The 19589-nt window shown below is 36.0% G+C and overlaps 1 protein-coding gene across 5 annotated transcripts in view; it reads right to left on the bottom strand.

Moving 5' to 3' along the window:
- Positions 1-19589, bottom strand: part of NDRG3 (NDRG family member 3) — a 39953-nt gene that overhangs the window by 18838 nt on the left and 1526 nt on the right. For all 5 annotated transcript variants that reach the window (XM_081323387.1, XM_081323384.1, XM_081323383.1 and 2 more), the window contains exons 2-3: positions 2330-2434; positions 744-779 (exon numbers count right to left, since the gene is read on the bottom strand). In XM_081323387.1, coding sequence (XP_081179513.1) covers positions 744-779; positions 2330-2386 — 93 coding nt within the window. In that variant the 5' untranslated portion in view covers positions 2387-2434. The remainder of the gene's footprint in view (positions 1-743; positions 780-2329; positions 2435-19589) is intronic.

The raw sequence follows: 19589 nt of genomic DNA, 5'->3' as shown, positions 1-19589 counted from the left end.
CTGAAATGGTATAAGGTTTCCTGCCTGAGCAGGGGGTTGGACTAGATGACCTCCAAGGTCCCTTCCAACTTTATTATTATTATTATTATTATTATTATTATTATTATTATTATTATTATTGTTGTTGTTGTTGTTGTTGTTGTTGTTGTTGTTATTGTTGTTGTTGTTGTTGTTGTTATTATTATTATTATTATTATTATTATTATTATTATTTATTATTATGCATATTAAGTCAATGACTACCTGTGGCATAAATAAGTGTCCTTTCTTCCTTCCTAAATCATAGCACTATCCAAACTGGTAACAGATATTATAATTAAAAATAATGGTTCTTCCACTTTTATAAAAGGCAGTTTTTAAGCTTTTTAAACCTGATAAAATCAGACTCCAAATGTGATCTGAGGGGGAAGTTGATTTGAAAGATTAGGAGATAGGAAAAAAGTCCAAAATGTGATATGGCCATACTGAGAGGTGGGAAAACAGCCTTAACAGAAATGTATATTTGCATCTGAGAAAGACTTTGTATAACTGTAGCAATGGTTCATGGGTTGATGGGAAACAATCATCTCCAAACCAGACTCTTGTAGCTTAGTGGTAGACAAATACATTTTTTCAATATGCAGATAACTAAAAATGAATATATGAGAAGCAGTGGCCTACAGCTTTCTCAATTTCATCTCAAAAATTTATCTTAAAAATAGGAAAGACTGACAAAGCAGAAACATTCCAGTATGAATACTTACTTGACAGTCAAAGTCCTGGAAGTTTCGAGCTGAATTCTGTCAATATAAGAATGGTCCATTGATCAACAAACCATAAACTTATTCCAACACCTTAGTTAAAACTAAATTATAAGTACGGAGCTGAAGCTTCCTGTATTAAATTGCAATAAAAATACAGAATAGTAACAATTCCCCCACCCCTACCCCACCAGCCTTCTATCCTAGAAATCAATCTATTCCATATCATGATGAAAATGCCAGGATTTCTAACAACACAATGCATTCTCAAGGAATAAATACTTCCAAATTTTAAGATAATCTCATGGCTATAAATTAAAGTTTTTATTTTCAATTGTATTTTGAAAGACTCATCAAAATTATATATGCTAAAAGTATGCAAACATTACAACAATGGGACTACTGCTGAATGATGGTTGCTTTGCATGCAAAATGTTTCCAAGAATTATCACTGGAATGCTACTGGTCTGTGGCCCATTGGGAACGGGCCACGCAAATGGCAGATGAGCATGCGTGGGATTAGGTTGTGCACGTGAAACCATTCCCTCCCTTTTGGCAGATACACTTCCTTTCACTCCAGATTTTTTTTTTAAAAAAATCAATTATTCACAAACACAAAACTTAATATACATGGGCATACCCCCTTGAAAGTGTACTAATTTTAAATTTTTAGTTAAAGAAACTTCATCAAAGTTAAAGATAAAACAGTACTGTTGAAGTTAATTTAGCCTTCTAATTTGTTTACTTAGAAACATTCCTTCTATGCTGTCTATGGAGAGCAGTTAATCTAATCAACAGTTTAAAAACAAAACAAAATAAAAGCCTTTGTTTTGGCGTATCTATGTATCTGTAACTCTGCATAATGCAAAGCAGAAATGAATATGTTGTATAAATATATTCCAAGATCACTGCACAATATACTCTGTTTACGGTACCAACTGGAAGGTCATGAGAGCCAGTTGGTCAAGTGGTTAAGGCACTGGGCTAGAATACGGGAGGCTGTGAGTTCAAGAGACCCTCTAGGCAAGAAAAAATCATCTGGATGACTTTGAGACAGTCATTCTCTCTCACTCCAACCCACCACACAGGGTTGTTGTTGTGGGGAAAACAACAGAAGGAAGATGTGCTGCGTATGTTCACTGCCTTGAGATGTATGTGAAATAATAAAGGTGGGATACAAATACATTTAAAAAGATAACTATGTGGGCAATAAAGCTCTGCAGCCTCCTGTCCACTGGAGTTTTCCCCTTTAGCTTTGAAGATTTCACTAAAAAACATGCCTGAACATTTATAAATATTTTTATAACAATTATTATGCCTTTGATGTTTTCAAGTAGACTTCAATCAACAAAAGCTTAACCATAATAGATCTGTTTGCTTTGAAATGCCACAAGACTATTTGAAATCGATATTTATGGCACTTCAGTGAGCAACAGCAAAGATTAAGAGCTTGCTCCATGAAACCCGAAACCTAGAATTTGTTTCAGGGGAACAGGGGAAAACTGTAATATATATTCCTCCTACACATAGTTAGCATATAGTATAAAATCGTTAAGAGTTTTCTCATGCTCAAACACAACTTTCTTTACCTTATTATTTAAGAGAGGTTTAATTTCTGTTAACTGGACATCTTGCAATTCATCCATATTTACTGAAATCAATGAGATTCACTGTTGAATAGCAAAGTACTCCTCCTAAAAGCAAAACAAAAAGGTTTACAATGCAGGAAATGATCCCAGATTAAAAAAAAATATTATAAACTATAGACTATGGATTCTCAAATAGTTAGAGGCTATGTTGAAGCCTCTAGAAATAGTAACCTCTTCCTCTTTCGACAAAGATGAATGTATGTCTGGCTGAATCATAAACATCAAATGATATTTTTGGAAGAAGATGCTAAACATTTAAATCAGACAAATACTTAGATATTCCATGCTTCATATTTTCTGTAAGACAGCATTATACAAAAATAGCAGTAGTGTAATGCAATTTAACTTTCTTACTATTCAAGGTTAAGTAATGTGTTTAGTAACAGCTAAGAGAGATAAAAAGAATAATTATATATGATTCACTTATTTTATTGCTGTGAAAATGTTTACAAGTTGATTTAAGGCCAACAAAGCTGAGATATTCAAAATTTTGTATTGTTAGTTTTTCTTCTACTGGATTTCATCCTTTGAACTAGGTTAGTTTATATAAATTTAGGATTACAGCAGGAACATAAAATAAAAGCCCAAAAAATATCTTCAATATATTTTAATAAAGTTAATTTATTATTGACAAATTAAATTCACATTTTTAAAATTATTCTTCACTTTTAAAACTAGAGCAGTAAAATTAGTAAATCATTTTTTGCTAGACACGAAGATGTTGTTGATTCTTTTAGAAAGTTTTATATTAGAAATAGGCAACATTCTAGATAACTTGTCTGGTGTTAAATACCAGTGATACATTACCTAATAAAAGTTTTCTTTTAAATTGTAATTCAGTATAATTTTTAAGCTTTTCATCCACATATTCTCCCATTGTTCCAGCATCACATTATATACAAGTTCCATGCCCATTGTATCATACAATGCTTTTTACATGTTCATTTCCAAATTCAACTTCAATAGTATTTTATAAGCCTTAGAAATATGTTCATCATTGCCACACAATGTTTCAAATTCATTTTTAACAAAATCAAACATATAACTCTTTTTATCTAATTTGAATATTTCTTTCAGTTGTTGATATGTAAACCAATGACAGGAATAACCCTCCGATTCTAAATCTTCCCTTGATTTGAGAGTAGGGTCACCAGAGTTGAAGAGTATTATTTTAGCATAAGTCCACCAGTCCGGCTTTGCAACAATCTCTTTTCTTTAAAAAAAAAGAAAAGAAAAAAAGCTTACTGTGGGGACACCCAAAGACGCAACTTGGTGGAGAATCTTATTTTATATTTATTCCATACTCTTAGTATGGCACGTCTAACAAAGTGATTATTAAAATCAACATTAACTTTAACTTTATCATACCATAAATAACCATGCGATCCAAACCTTAATTCATGACCTTCCAAATCTAATTCTTGGTTTCTTCTTGGTTCTTGATTACTCTTATGTACTCTAGATCAGGGCTCACCAACCTTTCTGGGTTGGCGGCCCAGTGGGAAAGGGAGGGACAGGCACTTTTATGTGCACATGCACACACACGTAAATGTGGCTGTGTGCACACAAACGGGGCTGTGAGCAAGCGAGCTCCACATATGGGGCTGCTAGCACTGGTGCGCAGCTTGGCTAGCACCAGTGAGAGCCTCGCAGCTCACTTAGCACTGGCGAGAGGCTCGCAACATGCCTAGCGACTGCAAGAGGCTCGCAGCACACCTACTGCCGGCAAGAGGCTCATGGCTCACCTAGCACCAGCGAGAGCCTCATGGCTTGGCTAGCACCAGTGAGAGGCTTGCGGCTCACGGCTTGGCTAGCACCGGCGAGAGGCTCACGGCTTGGCTAGCGCCGGCGAGAGGCTTACAACTTGGCTAGTGCTGGTGCAACAGCAGTGTGCGCACATGCATGCGTGCACTGGCCAGCCACTCACGCTGCCAGATGGCCAAGAGGCCACAGCCCTGTAGTGGGCAGCAGCCCATAGGTTGGGGACCTCTGGCCTAGATAGCTGTTTTTTTGTGAGACAGCTGAAACAAACATTTTACAGCTATTTCCAATCAGCGGTGAGTTGCAAGTTTCATCATGCCCTGAGCTAATTATGCAGGTTTGCTAAGACTTGGATTTTAATCAAATCTCATCTTTTTAGTCACTTTAGAGATTTTTAAAAATTGTTTAAGATTGAAAAAAACCTTCAGAACCACAAGGTTAATAGTCATTAGGTGAGTCTTTTTTCAATTCATTTAAAAAGAAAATTACATGTTTCCAGCTTTGTAAGTAACAGTAGACTTCCATGTAATGGCTGGAGTGCTGATCTAATTTCACCTTTTAGTACTAGAGATTTTGGTAAGAAAGGAATTTCTTCTAAGGTATGTGTTTTCTATCTCTGCTGCCCCATGCAAGTGTTTGCTTGCCTGCTTTAGCTGGGCAGCTCGTTTGACTTCCATGCCTTGAGTGATCTGGCTGGAAACGTATACAACGTGCTATTACTGGGGATTCTGCCATCTCTCCGAGGGGGGGGAAGAGGATGGTTACTAAAGCGATTTTCAAACAACAGGGGATGTTTTAACGGGGGAAGGGAGGGGGACAGACAGATCTGGTTTGTGTCTTCATTTACAACTGAAAAAGGGAAGCAATAACCATAAAACCAAGGAGAGTTCCCTTTCCCATGGAAGGACCTGACACCTAGCAACTGACGACAGCCTGACCAAATGGATGAGGGGAGGGACTGGAATGGGAATGGTTTATATAGGATTGAAATGTAACTTTTCTCAGATTCCGTCTTGTATTCCCACAATCGATTCCTTCCTAGTAAACATTTTCCTTTTGGACTAAACTTGCATCCAAGAGTTCTTATTTCCTAAGATGTGGATTGAGGTGGGTCCTGACAGCTCCCCCCCCCACCACAATGAAACAGCACAGCATGAATTGGGGCAGTATCCAGTTTTGCTCATTAAAACTCATTACTGCCTGAATTATCTAAAGTATTATCTATCACTTTTTGTGAGGGGACTTTTTACAGCTCTATCTCTTGATAATAAATGCCCAGGAGACCCCTATGTCAGAAATGAACCCTTCTGTATATACTTTTCCCCTCCCCATCCTATTTTTAAATGTTTGTGTTAATTAGATTCCCTTGTCTCTAACTCATTTCTTTATGAGTTTAATATCACAAAGCTAACAGCTGGGATAATTCAAGAAATAAGCTACCCGTATGATGCTAAAAAGAGCAGTATCCAGAGAGCTTCAGGTTTTGTTCACCATAACTGGTAAATATAGTTGACTGTTGTTTCCAAGGCAACTGTATGTGCTCTCTTTGCAAATGCAGAAGCCCAGCATCAGGCTGACTGACGAGGTCTCTTGTCCAACTATTCCTTTTTCTCGGACTGATATTTCCAACACTGAGCAGGCAAATGAAAAGTATTAAAAATAGAATGAGACTGGATGAAGTCTTTAGTGTGGGGCTTTCAAGTTAGATTTTACCCATCTAGCCCAGTAGGTCTGGATCATAATATTTTTTCTGGGCTGATGAATTTATCTGAAGTATGAAATAGAGTTTGTAGGCAATCTCAGAAAATGGTTACTTTACCATGTGGGGAGTTTACTTATTCATAAAATGGTTGCCAAAATGAGCTAATAAAAAAACCATTTTCAGGACGCGAATTGGTGAAGCTATTGCATTCTACCCATATTGCTTTCTAAAAGGATACCATGCCTTGGCTCCTAAAGTCAAGATGACACTAAATAGTTGCAAAGAAGTTCAATAAACTCTAGCTTGTTGCTGCTATCTAAGGAGCATCTGGGTTTTGCAACTCGGACGTTTATTTGCCTGCCCTTCTTTCTTAACAGATGGGTATAGTAGGTCACAGCACTAACCATTTTTATCCTTTTGGAATGCCAATGGGCCTGTATATAGCCTAGAGGTATTTTTAACAATGAAAGGTATTGTTTTGTAGCAGACATGTCAAACTCCGGACGACTGTTTTGCTATTGCCGGCAATGGGGCGGGCGCGGCTTCCAGATGATTCGTCTGGCCCACGGGCTGGCAGTTTTGACACCCCTGTTTGGCAGCATGCCAGCTTTTCCAATCAATCATTATATTTAAATTAATTCTTCCATGCTGGGAAGGGTGAAGAAACAAGTTTTCAACAGGCACCTAAAAGTAGGTGTTTCCCAAAGTACAGGAGAACACATTTCAAAATATGGGTGCTTTCAGAGGGAAAAGCCACCTGCAAGCAGCCACCAGGATTCAGCAGCATTCAGTACATATTGTAGCACCTAACTTGATGATCTCAATAAGTAATCAGGTAAATAATACAAAGACAGATCCTGGTTTTCAGATGTTTAGAGCTTTATATCCAAATTTCTGAATCTGGCTTCATATCAAATTGATATCCAGTGCACTTCCTTCAACAAATAACTGAGTGGTTCAAACCACTCAATAACCTGGTTTCTACATTCTGTACCATCTTGCATTTTCAAGAACAAATACAAACAGAATATATTGCAGTAATCTCCATATGAAGTTACCAGCAAATGGACTACTGTTGTCAGGCCCAATCCAAAGATGACACAGCAAAATCCAATTGAGTCCAAGCATTTATTTGCTTATATCTAGTGGATAAAATCTTAAAGCTTAAACTAACCCACTAGATATATCCTGAGAGATTCTATAGTGTAGCTACCCTGAACCCACTCCCCTCTCCAGTTTAGGACTGCTCAGTCTCTTAATCTGGGCCATTCTCTAGGAAACTCTGTGTTCCAAAACTCTTATCCACTGATTTTCCAGGTGCACATTCCATCACAAGTGTAAATAGGCTGTTCCTGTCCAGGAAATAGCATAGTTACCTACCAGTTGAAGCAGGCAACAGTAAATCCTAGCTTCAGGGATCACTTGGGACTCCAATGATTTAATTCTAGGAGCACCTTTAACAATGAATTTGTTTCTTCTGAGTCAGAGCAGCCCATTTAGAGCAGATACATTCTTTTATTCTCAAACCTGGGAACTCACCCACAATGTTTTGCTGAAATTTAGTCTTACTTCACGGTACTGGCCTTCATCTATCTATTGTGGTAGGTAATATTCTGGTTCAGAACATATATAGCTTATCCTGATTAAGTTGTTATGGAGAAGCAGATCCCAGTGTCATGTATACATTGATGACACCCAGCTTCAAAAGTCCTGGTGATGCCTCCGGCAATTTTCTACAAATGTTAAATACCACTGGGCATAAAATAATGCATTACGGCATCTCGCAGAATAGTTGCCAGAGTTCAGAGTCAATAGTACTATTCTTTGAGACTGCCTGCTGAGAGATCAAACAGGATCGATAATCACACTGCTTCTTTCTCACTCCTGCAAGAGATCAATTTGGCTATGGCTGATTCTATCCTCAAATCAGGTCTGAACTCATACTGAAAGGGACAAGATAATCAATGCTTTCCATTTTTGCAGCTGCAGAGCTTCTACCCTTTCAAGGACTTCATGCATAAAAGGAATGTTTGTAATTAGATAATAGTTGATAAAATCCTCTGGATTCAAGAGGTTTTCTTCAGGAGCTGGTAGACCAACTTCCTTCAAGGCTGCAGCACCACCCTGATACTAAGGTTCACCATTTCTGGAACTGCCAGTCACTACCCTCCTAAACTAATTCTTATGAAGCAAGATGAGCAGGGGTTAAATGAACAAAATTAGGGCTAGATAGGATAGAAAGCTTTGATTGCATCAGAACGGTGCTCTTGGGTACACCTTTGCAAAGTTATGTAATGTCCATGATTCATAGCTTCTGTTGCTGTAAAACATAATAATCAATATTCTTATTTTTGCTAAAGAGAGGTTTTATTTCTTACACTATACTAGCACCTAACATGCCAATGAAATCACTGAACAAAACTTTAAAGTTGTAGCCTGGGGGGGTGTGTATTTAAAATATAGGTAACTAAGAACTAGATTTGTCATCCTTTTCCGTGAAGTAGCATTAATATTTGATTGTGTGGATCATAACAAACTCTGGCAAGTCCTTAAAGAGATGGGCATACCAGACCATCTTATTTGTCTCTTGAGAAATCTATATGCGGGTCAAGAAGCAACAGTGAGAACTGGACACGGAACCACTGATTGGTTCAAAATTGGGAAAGGAGTCCGGCAAGGCTGTATACTGTCGCCTTGCCTATTTAACTTATATGCAGAGCACATCATGAGAAAGGCAGGGCTAGATGAATCAAAAGTTGGAATTAAGATTGCCGGAAGAAACATCAACAACCTAAAATATGCAGATGATACCACTCTAATGGCAGAAAGTGAAGAAGAACTAAAGAGCCTCTTGTTGCGGGTGAAGAAGGAGAGTGCAAAACTTGGGTTGAAACTAAACATTAAGAAAACCAAGATCATGGCATCTGGCCCTCTCAATTCCTGGCAAATAGATGGGGAAGAAATGGAGGTAGTGACAGATTTTATTTTCCTGGGCTCCAAGATCACTGCAGATGGGGACTGTAGCCAAGAAATTAAAAGACGCTTGCTCCTGGGGAGGAAAGCCATGGCAAATCTAGACAGCACACTAAAAAGCAGAGACATCACCCTGTCAACAAAAGTGCGTATAGTCAAGGCTATGGTCTTCCCAGTTGCAATGTATGGCAGTGAAAGCTGGACCATAAGAAAGGCTGAGCGCCAAAGAATTGAAGCCTTTGAACTATGGTGCTGGAGAAGACTCCTGCGAGTTCCTTGGACTGCAAGGCGATCAAACCGGTCAGTCCTAGAGGAGATCAACCCTGACTGCTCTTTAGAAGGCCAGATCCTGAAGCTAAAACTCAAATACTTTGGCCACCTAATGAGAAGGAAGGACTCACTGGAGAAGAGCCTCATGCTGGGAAAGGTTGAGGGCACTAGAAGAAGGGGACGACAGAGAATGAGGTGGCTGGATGGAGTCACTGAAGCAGTAGGCGTGAGCTTAGATGGACTCCAGAAGATGGTAGAGGACAGGAAGGCCTGGAGGAACATTGTCCATAGGGTCGCGATGGGTCGGACACGACTTCGCAGCTAACAACAAGCATTAATATACCACATATGTAGCAATTAAGACTAGTATAGATTGAATCTAACATATTCAAAACATTATACATTCATGGTGTCACAACTGTCACTCTCAGCCATCACCCATGTAAATAAGAACTGAAATTTTGGAAAGATTAATACCACATTATTAATAGATTTATTTATGTTTTCCATTTCATATTTTTAAGAAAATGTAGTCTGGCATTTTTTTAAAAACCAGTAAACATGAATTTAAGGATGCAGAAGTAATAATTTGATCTGCCTTTAATGATATGAATTAAGAACTTCATTCTCTCTCCCAACCAAACTGGTACTAAACTAGACTGAGGGCCTCATCAATTAAGTTTTTGGATAAAGAAATATAGGATAAAAAAATGAGACTAAAAACAATGTAGCATTTTAAACATTTAATCAGGAAGATGGAAACATATTCAAAATTCAGCACAGACTATGTAAGAAAATTGAACCCAAACAGAACACTTTCAAGGTGAAGATTATGAGAAGGTCTACAAAAAAATAAACAGTTGGAACTGAATAAAAAATAGGACAAAATAACAAGTTAGTCATATGAGAAAAATACTTCTAGAAGAAATTAAACAGCTCTTTCCTTTATGAAAAATAAAATTGCATGTTTAAAGAATTTTCTTAAATCTTTCCATCATAGTAATTGGTCTATTTACTTGTAATATACTTTTATTAGTAAAAATAAAAGCTTATTTAAAGTATAATAAAAGTGAAATAGACATGTAATTCATTTATTTCAATAGAAGGGAATGTCTGTTGCTCAGGATTGAACTGTGGAGTTCTTGCTGCTCCTGAGTTTAGTTGCTTGCCTGCAAATTTTGATTTCCAAATAGTGCAAGAATATTACCTAGTTGGGCAACATCATGTCGCAAACAAACAACCTAGCCCAGTGAGGAACAAGAACTCCAGTTACTTATTTATCAATCTATTACAGGAATGTCAAACTGCCGGCCCGCAGACAGGATGCATCACGACAAAACTGAGCCCACCCCATTGCCAGCAATGGGGGAAAAGTCGCAATACATTGCGCAACATCAGGTGACATTGCGAGTTTGACATGCCTGATCTATTAGATACTGCAAATTCAGAAAAAGAAAACTTTGATCACATTTATTTAAAAATGTTGAATGCATTATTTTGACACTAGAGTCTTCAGGCAGTTTTAAAAATTGAAATTTTAAGTAAAAAATAAAATAGCCCCAAGATTTGGTAAATTGGAATTAACTATTTACATAAAATGCAATATGAATCATTGTATTGAAGTATTTGATTTGAACTGAAATACTGTATTGAAGGGAAATATAACTGTAACTGAGGAATGATAGAACTTTAGATAGCAAAAAAAAATACACTGAATCATGGTGAAAATTTTGGATTGTTTGGTAAGCTTTTCCTTCTTTAAATCTGCAGGTCTCTTATTTATTTCATATTTCAATTATTTCCCAATTTCAGAAAAATTAAGTTTTATGCCTGATATCCAAAAGGGGCATCATTCAGAAAATGTTTAAGTTATTAAATCCATATTTTAAAATAGCAAGAGGTTTAAATTAATTTTGTGTATAAATTTTGATTTTTTTTCACTTATTGTTATACAAAATCATTATATAGAGTGACACTAGGATTCTCACAAGGGAACAGAACGTAGTTGATGGGAAATTCCATTTATCAATATACTTGAACTAAACATCTAAGTGTTATACAAATGGCGTTCCTTTTGCACATATCTAAAACTCAGCTTTAAATAAATAACCTCAAATTGTTACTATATATTGATAAATTATACAAAGCTAATTCTAGCAAAATGAGCTGTTGCTAGTATTATGTCAAATATTTACTTTATAAATCTCATAAAGTATTTTAATCTTATCTATAGAAATATATTCACATAATTATGAAATTCACATTGCCTTTCTACAGTTAAAATCCACCACTATTTCTAAAGATCATTTTGTTATTATTTCATTACTCTTTCCTCTGGAAGCTCAAGAAAGCATACCAGGGTTGCCCCTTATTTTATCTTTAGAGTTATTAGTCTGAGGAATGTTAAGAGTGAGACAGCAGTGATTGATCTAAAACTATGTTTTTCAAACTTGGCAACTTTAATTGTGTGGACAACTTCCTTCTCCTTATTTTTTCAGTTTATTATCAGACTGCACAAATTGGTTAATCAATTAACCAGTGGAACAGCTTGCCATTGGAAGTTGTGGGTGCTTCATCACTGGAAGTCTTTAAGAAGAGATTGGACAGCCACTTGTCTGAAATAGTATAAGGTCTCCTGCTTGAGCAGGCAGTTTGACTAGAAGTCCTTTAAGGTCCCTTCCAGCTGTATTCAAAAGTTTAAGTATTTATTGAGGAGAGAATGTAAGTATTTACTGAGGAAAGAACAGCTCATCCAATTGATGTTTGGTTATGAACATTCAGACAGAATAAACTATTGGACAAAAGTCATTTTTAAACCCTGCTCACATGCCACTTCCTATCAATCTCTTCCAAACTAGCCTTCCGGGACAATTTTATTTATGTATGTGGGAAGTGGTAGAATCAATTAAAAATCCATTCTGCTAATGAATAACATCTGTTGGCAGGCTTATGTCATTGAATCCAAATCTTAGGTAATCAAAATTGAATTAAACATCTTTTTTCATTTTTGATTTGTGGCTGATTAAGTATGCATAAATATGTTTCCCCATTTCAACACTGAGCTTCCTTCCCATTTGAAATACATACATTTTCATTTAAAAATTCTTTGTATAAATATAACTTACATTTTTAAAGGCATTAAACTCTCTTTTTATGATCCTGTAATCCCTTAATTTGGGACAGTCAGGGCAACTGGATAGAGCTGAGCTGGCCAGATGCCAAAAGTCATTCAATTCCATTTATGGGTTTTCTCCAACTATTCTTTGGTTTAGGAAAGAGAACAATATGCTGAGAGAGAATTCCCAACATGCTATTCTCAGTAGGAGTTACATGGTTGAAGTTAGAATATAACACATCTGAAGAAATATGAGTTATGAAGAACTGAAGTTGGTTGAATTCCTGTTTTTAAAAGTCAATCAAAAAAGGCAGAGGCCTTGAAACCACAAGTTTACAGAAAATATTTAATGTGATCCTAGAAATATTGACTGAAAGGGATACATTCATCTTAGGGTTTTTTTAACAGCATATAATGTATTTGACAGCATACACTCCTTTAGGCTGTTTGTTTCCCAACATTTCCAAATCACCGTATCTGGTGTCATGATAGAGACACAGATCCAAAAAAATTTTTTTTTACAAAAAATCTTCTAAAATACCACTATCCTTATATAAAGTGGAGGGAAGACTGTCTGAGTTCATAGCTTATTTGTCAACTGAAGAAATAAGGCAATGAATTGAACAAAATAAGGTCATGCTTACTTAAATATCTTATTTGTTACATGCCCAAATTATGTTTGTGACAAATCTTTTAATAGCAGGCAACAGGAGCAGATCCCCTATATTTGTTCTATATGTACCGTATTTGGAATGTGTGGATGACTTTGTGGATAAAGCGAAGAGATGATAACTAGGAAATAATCAGACAAGAGAGGCAGGAACCCTAATTGATTAACAGTCAAAGGAAAACAATTTAGGAAGAACCTGCCCTAATTGTTCAGGAAGCTAAAAGTGCCAGTGGAAAGTTTGTATCTTCAGACAATAGAATAGAATAGAATAGAATAGAATAGAATAGAATAGAATAGAATAGAATAGAATAGAATAGAATAGAATAGAATAGAATAGAATAGAATGGAATGGAATGGAATGGAATGGAATGGAATGGAATGGAATGGAATGGAATGGAATGGAATGGAATGGAATGGAATGGAATAGGAATCTGGAAGATTCTGTTAATGTAGCCTTACAATAAAGAAGCTTCTCCAGTTGTGTTTCCTGACTGGTTAACCCAGGAGAGCTGATATCATGGTTGAGATTCTCTCAAGGAAATTTGGGGGCACCTAGAGAAATGCAGGACCAGACAGAACAAGGCAATTACCATTGCATGAGCAGAAGTTGGCTTGTAGAACATACATTTCCCATGATATTTATTTTTTTCTTGATATGTTCTTTCTGCAGATCTCTGATGCTCCATAATGACCAAAAATCCTTTCTCTGCCAATCACTTTAAAATCACAATTTAAAAAATATTTATAATCCAGGAAGGTCAATTTTTTCAAGTTTTATAGTTGTCACTTTGTAGACAGTCCACAATGTTTTCTTTTCTTTTGTTACAGCTGCTCTTTATTTAATCAAAGCCCTGAAGGTCACAACAGGCTTTTCTTTCTGGGCTGTATATGTTCTGTTCGACAAATACAAATGATATTAATTTCAAACCATGAAGAAATTAAAAATGAATTTGAAAATTTAAATGAATCCATTCTCAATTTAATATCACAACAATTAAATGATCAGAAAAAAGAGAGAGAAAGATCATGTAAAGCAGACAACTGAATATAAATTAGTGGAGACTTAAGTGGAGAAGGACTTACAAGAAATATTGAACATGGAAAAGACAACTTATACTCTAAAACCACTAAGTAAATTTGAGGATAAGGAAAAAGATTTGACAAAATGGATTGCTGAGCTGTTGGGAGTACCACAAGAAATGGGGATACCAGGGATGATGAGAAAAATCTTCAATGAATATGAAGGGGCAAAATCTTTTTACAAAAACATGATGTTTGATTTGCCTACTATTAACTATAACATTTATAAGATTATGGAAAGGCTCTTTTGATTCAAAGAAATATATTGATTGGGAAAGATACTTAGCAAAAGAAGAGGGCTAAAGTGAGAATTGAGGAATTAGATGATGGGGTGTATCAGAGGGGATATTTAAAAATTAAACATTTGTTTGAATATGGTTGAAGAAAAGAAAGATTTTAGATTAAGAGGGATGAACCCTCCAAGTAAGACAGTATTTTTTATTTTTTATTTTCTCTTTTCTCTTTTGATATGAGAAATACAAAAATGTTTGGGATGATCAATAAAAAGGAAATGTTTTAGACATTTAAATGTAATTGATTTTAAGAAAATTCTAATGGATAACTAAAAAGGGAAAAAATGTTTTGAACAGAGTTAAAAGATTAGATCAGGAGTGTCAAACTGCCAGCCCATGGGCCAGACACGTCACAAAGAAACCCCACCCACCCCATTGCCGGCAATGGAGAAAAAGCTCTGATATGTCGCACAATGTCACATGACATGAGTTTGACATGTCTGGATTAGACGATTGGATTTATTAAATGGAACATTTAAAGATTAAACATAGGTTTAATTATAAGTAAAAAGAACAGAAAAAAATGGAAATAAGTGTATACTAGTTTAAGAGGGATATGTATTTTAAGTAGTATATTATTTCCTTATTTTTCTCTCCCTTCTTTTTCTCTCTCTTGTCTTTTCTTTTTCTATTTTTCTTGTGTGTCTTACTTACTTTTTAAACACATGAAAATAGATTTAAATATTTTAAGGTAATTAACTCTGGGAAAATTTTAACCAATAAGAACGTTTTGAACATTGTAGGGAAAAATAAATTTAAATAATTGTAAACAGGATTCATGACGAGGCAACCAAGATGACTAGATAGAAAAGAAACATGATATTGATGTGATTATTATTGGTAGAAATTTTAGAAAAATCTTTATATTTGTTACCTATCAAGTTAATAAGAATTGTATTAATTTAAGGTTGCAAAGAGAATATTATTGGAAAAAGAGAAAATCAAGCAAAGCTTTTATGTCGATTTTGGAATACAGAAACTGTTAGTGATTACTTTGTAAACATAAATGCAGACAACATGCTGTTTACCAAAAATCAAGGTGTTTATGTTATATATATATATATATATATATATATATATATATATATATATATATATATATATATACACACATATATATATATACACATACACATATATATATACATACATATATATATATATATACATACATATATATATACATATACATATATACATATACATATACATATACATATACACATACACATATACATATACATATACATATACATATACATATACATATACATATACATATATATATATATATATATATATATATATATATATATATATATAAAATGACATAATATAGGCCATTACGCATAAATAAGAAATTGCCTAATAGTGTACTAGTGGTAATCAGATAAGCCTATTGGGAAGATTACAGGACTACTTAAGGTAATGTTCTTCTTTAGTAGAACTGGCCAACGCTAAGCATTTGTTGGAGTTGTAATTCAAAATATCTGGAAGGTACACGATTTCAGACTGACTGAGTTGAAGGAGAAGCCCCTGGAGTGGAAATGGTTCACTGTATTGAGGCTACAGTCATGATTATTAATTCATATAATCTTGTCAGCTTCATGAGGGTTGGCCTCCTGGATTCTAGAGTAGCTCCTACAGATCCTTGAAGCTTGAGGGATAGAATCCCGAGATACATTACCTTAAGTAGTCCTGTTTTTTTAACCACGTCACTCAGCAACTCCCAGATGTAGCATCATCAACTTTGAGGTTGTGAGTATTATTTGAGTAAGTGTTACCACATTATTGTGCTCTGGAGGTTCTGAAGCATCAAGTTGAAGCCTCTCACTGCTTTCTCCACAGAGAGAGTTCTGATAAGATAAGCAGAACATATAAGCAAACACTGGGACCCAGAGCATTCCACAAGGACTGTCATTACTTTGATGAATTCAGGCAGGCATGTCAAACTGCTGGCCCGCAGGCTAGATGCACCACGACGAAACCGCACCCAACCCATTGCTGGCAATGGGGAAAAAGTCATGATACGTCACACAGCATCACATGACATCACGAGTTTGACATGCTGCTCTAGGTGTTGAGACCAATCCAAAGACAGTGCTTTGAACTGGAATTTCCTATATGAAATCTGAGGCCTATGATAGGTCCACTCAAAATAACTAACAATAACAAAGAAAAAAAATCTGATAAATACCAGTTAAATATTAAAAAGGCTGGTAAAGAGAAAAGTTGGCATTTCTTTCCTAAAAGTAGAAAATATGGGAGCTGAGTACAACTGCAAAGGGGTGGAATAACACAGAAAAGGTCATCCCCCTCATCATGTGTCACAGAAAAAAACTCAAAAACTGGAGGTAACTTGAGGATGGTCTTTAATGACCAAGCATGTTCATAGCAAAATATACCACAGACAGACTCCAAGCTATTTAGGGTTTTGCAGTAAAAACAATCCCTTAAATTATGCCCAGAAAATAACTTAATATCTGTGCAATACTTTTAATATCACCTGGCATTGTGCACTATGTAGAAGGTTGGCCAGTGATTTCTGGATTGAAATTCAAGACACTCATTATGGGCAGCTCCATGAAGACCACATTGCAGTTCTCTAAAAATTAAATTATTTCAGCCTATGAACTACTCAGAAATAAGGGTGCACCTGTGTAATGCCAGAAAGTGACATTTTATAAATATACATATTTCATTCTTCTTTTCCATATCAGATTGTAGGCTCTAGTAATCATATCTTTACATTTCAGTAGCTAAGGAAGCTTTTCCCCATCCATGTATGCCACTAAACCTTTTAGGAGTCTCTCACAAATATCCATGTTTTTGCAAATATCAAACTAATGAGTGATGTTTATTAATATATGGCTGTGATCCAATCTGAAATCCTATTTATGAAAAATATTATAGTACATTACAGTGGGATTTATATTGTACCTATGCCTCAGATTACAGCTTCATGATAGCATAACACACACACACACATATATAAGGCCTGGAGGAACATTGTCCATGGGGTCGCGATGGGTCAGACATGACTTCGCAACAATACACACACACACACACACAAAAACACATATATACATATATATATATATATATACACACATATATATATATATACACACACATATATATATACACATACACACACACATATATATATACACACACATACACACACATATATATAAAGGGACACAGTGGCTCAGTGGTTTAGGACGCTGAGCATGTCGATCAGAAGGTCGGCAGTTTGGCGGGTCGAATCCCGAGTGCCGCATAGCAGAGTGAGCGCCTGTTACTCGTCCCAGCTTCTGCCAACCTAGCAGTTCGAAAGCACGTAAAAATGCAATTAGAAAAATAGGGACCACTATGGTGGGAAGGTAACAGTGTTCCGTGCACCTTTGGCGTCTAGTCATGCCAGCCACATGACCATGGAGACGTCCTCGGACAAGCGCTGGCTCTTCGGCTGTGAAACGGAGATGAGCACCGGCCCCTAGAGTCGGGAACCTTTACCTTTACATACATACATACATACATATGTTAAATGTTTGTTAAGCATTCAGAATACACTTGCTTAGTCCCAGACATGGGACAAATCTTATTTCTTGTTTCAGCCTAGCCCAAGGCCATCTACAGGCAGTAGCCACAGCAGTGGCAGCTCCCTTTATTCTTTGTTAGCAAGCCAAAAAAAAATATTTACATACACACACACATATACAGAATAGTGAAATTAGCTTCAATGCCAATTACAGAACATTAAAAATTCCAGAAGAAAAAAGTCCAAAATGGTCAGCTATCATTTAAAATAAACTAATTAATACTTATTTACTTATTAGGAATCGTGACATTTGAGAATACCCTAGGACAGGGGTAGGCAACCTTGGCTCTTTTATGACTCATGGACTTCAACTCCCAGAATTCCTGAGCCATGAGTCATAAAAGAAGTCTATGAGTCATAAAAGAGCCGAGGTTGCCTATCCCTGCCCTAGGACTACATTAGCTTTCACTCTGTGCTAGGTTCCTAAGGATACTATAATCCACGGGTGTCAAACTCGCCACGTCATGTGACGTGTTGCAACATATCGTGACTCTTTTTGCATTGCCGGCAATGGGGTGGGCGCGGCTTCGGTATGATGAAACCAGCTCACAGGCTGGCAGTTTGACTCCCCTGCTATAATCCAATAGAGAGTTTCCTTGGGAAGCAGAGGTAGTTTACAAGAAACAAAATTCAAAGTGACCAATCAGTGATATGGATGTCATGTTTTTCAGGTGATTTCTATACCACCTGTCTAGAATTAGGTTGGATGAATGAAAATTATCCTGGGTTGTAGATTCAGCACACTTTTTATCCAGTCACCTTGCATTGAGATGGGCAAATTTAATAAATACTCTTTGACTGCAATCATGATCTTAAACGTGGGGAGGGTTGTCTGCATCCCTTCCAAAAGCTCCTTCAGAATTTTCTAATATTTAGCTGAAATCTGGATGCTTCAGTGGACTGTTTCTAATCCTACTATTTAATGCCCCATATAACAAATCTCAGGCCATTTCTGCATCAGAGTTTGACATGTAGAGACATTTTTTCATTTGATCTTTATCAAACTAAATACATACTCTTTCAACAGATTCTTAAATGAGTTACTTCTCAAAACTCTTAATCATGATTACTTTCATCTGGACGTGCTCCGGTTTGTCATCCACAATGAATGACATAGTTCAAGGGTATCTACAATGTTACATCCATTATTGGACACAGCCCTCCAAAGGTGGCCTAATCAGCACAGTGTAAAGACTTTTAATCTTCTGTGATCTGAATATTAATTTACCAAATTACCTTGTAAGACTGTTAATTGGTGCAATATCATAAACAAACTGTGCACTTAATTTTAACCTTCCAGCAATTTCTTCTGTTGCATAAAAAAATCCTCAGTAAACAATTTCAAAAATATTGGCTATACTATAAAAACATACTGCATTCAATGTTGCTGGTCAACAGATTATGAGGAAAGGTAATGGGCCTTTTATAAACACTGACAAGAATCCCCTTCCACATTTTAGAAAAAGAACAGAATATTTGTCCCTTTATTAAAACACATAAGAAAAAAGAGGCTAACATAAAAAGCAAAGAAGGCAAATCCCACTAACATTTGGAGGGGGGGGGGGGAAGCAGGGATGATTCAGATGTAAAATATTAACTGAAAACAGAGCTTCCAATCACAAACAAAAGATCACGAGAATTGTTTCTGAAACAAACCAGGTAAATCCAAGTCAAATAAGAAATGCAACTATATTTGAGCTGTAAATCACTTGAGACTAAGAACTGACTCCCA

This window comes from Vipera berus (assembly GCF_964194415.1).
Source record: "Vipera berus genome assembly, chromosome: 3".
Lineage (NCBI taxonomy): Eukaryota > Metazoa > Chordata > Lepidosauria > Squamata > Viperidae > Vipera > Vipera berus.
The sequence above is the reverse complement of the archived record's forward strand: the minus strand, read 5'-3'. Positions and strand labels throughout refer to the sequence as shown.